We start from the raw sequence: 1,881 nt of genomic DNA on the forward strand, positions 1-1,881 counted from the left end.
TGTCGAGGTGTATTGTTATTTATGTTTTGCTTTCTAAGGTTGTATGTTTTCTTAAGACTTTTAGTGACCTCAGCTAAAGGATTTATACAAAGAGGTTGGCATGGGGCCTGAGTCAGGGTGGACCTCAGGACTCTGCCTTTGTTCCCTGCCTCCAGGTCAGCGATTCTGAATGGTGCATTCCTGCCAGCCCCTGCTCCTGGGTGGAATCTGTCAGGAATAGTTTGGGGCATGGGCCCTAGATCTGCTCCTCTCTGAGAGAGGCTTTGATGTCCTGGCTCACTGAGCGTGCATCCCTGTTCCCTCAGGTGACCTGGAGCTCCTCTCAGTGCTGACATGATGACAGTGTGCAGGCCGGCCCAGGGCAGCCACAGCCAGACCGAAAACCTGAGCTACAAATTGGCTGACAAGTAAGAACGTTTCCCCTGAGAATGAAGCCGCTGGCCCAGCTTCTTAGTCTCCTTCCTTTCCTGCCGCCTTCCTTTCCTCACTAATCCCACTTCCTTGAACTAAGGAGGCTCTCTTTTCCAGGTCGTTCTAACGAACCTCCTGTAACTCATCTCCCTGTGCTGAACTCATTTAAGGCATCAGACCAAAGTGGTCAAGAGAAGGTCTGACTAGTGCCCGGTGTGGGGAGAGGATGGTCCCCTGGTGACTTGAACACTGTTCCTGTTACTATTCCAGTCACGGTTGATTTTTCTAACTAGGATGTTCAGGTCTAGTTATGCAGCTGTATCTGTCCACGTGGTCAAGTCTCCCACTTTACATCCGCATAGTTGTTTCCTCCTCTCCAGATGGAGCCTTTTCTCTGATACTCTCACATTCCACAAAGCAGTTGGCAGCTCTGCTCCCAGGCCAGCACCCCTTCTGGGGCATACAATCCTGGAAACAGGAGCTCTAGAAACTCTTGGGTGCAGCAAACCATGTGGAGAAGGCCCTCTGTCCTCCGGAGGCTTAGAACAGTTTCATCATCCTCATCTCTCTTGCCTAAGCTTTGTAAATCCAGTGTGAGCTTCCAGCAAGCCATCCTTTGTTCCCCTCCAGTTCTCAGACACGGCCTCCCTGACAGTGAAGTCACTCCAGGTGTTTGGGCTCTTAGACAATAACTATGACAATTGCAATAACACTAGTTACCAGTTATTGATATCAAAATTTATTACATATGCTGTACTCTGGGCACATTACATATATTAACTCATCCATTCATTGAATAAATATTTATTGACTACTTACTATGCATCAGGCACAGTGAACAAGATAAATTTGGCCTCTGTGCTCATAAAGTTTCAGCCTAGAGAAGGAAAGCAGGGTTATTATTTTAAGATGAAAAAAATGGAGTCAGGCCTCAAGTCCAAAGTCCCTCTGACTCCAAAGCTCATGTATGTATCTACTGGGCAATACTGCCTAACAGTATACAGGATATTAATGATTATGTATATTGGATCATCAGTAGTCACTAAGCATGCACCAACCTGGATTGTCACGTTTTTATGTGTCTGTGTTCTCTCTTCATCTTGCCTCTGGCACCTTGAGAGCAAACACCATACCTCCCACCATTTGAACCCTCCATAAAATATTAATAATAACAAACTGATTCTGATTCTGACTAAAATCTGAATTCATGCTAATGTCCCCAGTGGTGATAGAATAATTAAATTTTTTGTCTCTTTTGTAAGCACTCTGTTATGAATCTTAATTGCTTATTTAAATAAGAATTTCTGCTTTGATCACCATATTTAACATAGGAAAATGTGTTTGCAAAAAAAATACATTTTCATAAGTTTCTAATTTATGCTGTGCAACCAAGAACAGCAGCATAATTTATGTGCTAATGTCTCTATTGAGGAAGATTTTTTTTTTTTTTTTTTGAGGCAGAGTCTCGCT

General features: G+C 43.8%; 1 protein-coding gene across 1 annotated transcript in view; it reads left to right on the forward strand.

Annotated features, from left to right (window-relative positions):
• Nucleotides 1-309: 309 nt before the first annotated feature.
• Nucleotides 310-1,881, forward strand: part of DENND2A (DENN/MADD domain containing 2A) — a 109,091-nt gene continuing 107,519 nt past the window's right edge. The window contains exon 1 of the mRNA XM_012649746.1: nt 310-407. Within this exon, the coding sequence (XP_012505200.1) occupies nt 334-407 (74 nt within the window). The 5' untranslated portion in view covers nt 310-333. The remainder of the gene's footprint in view (nt 408-1,881) is intronic.

Source organism: Propithecus coquereli, unplaced genomic scaffold (genome assembly GCF_000956105.1).
Source record: "Propithecus coquereli isolate 6110/MARCELLA unplaced genomic scaffold, Pcoq_1.0 Scaffold302, whole genome shotgun sequence".
Taxonomy (NCBI): Eukaryota; Metazoa; Chordata; class Mammalia; order Primates; family Indriidae; genus Propithecus; species Propithecus coquereli.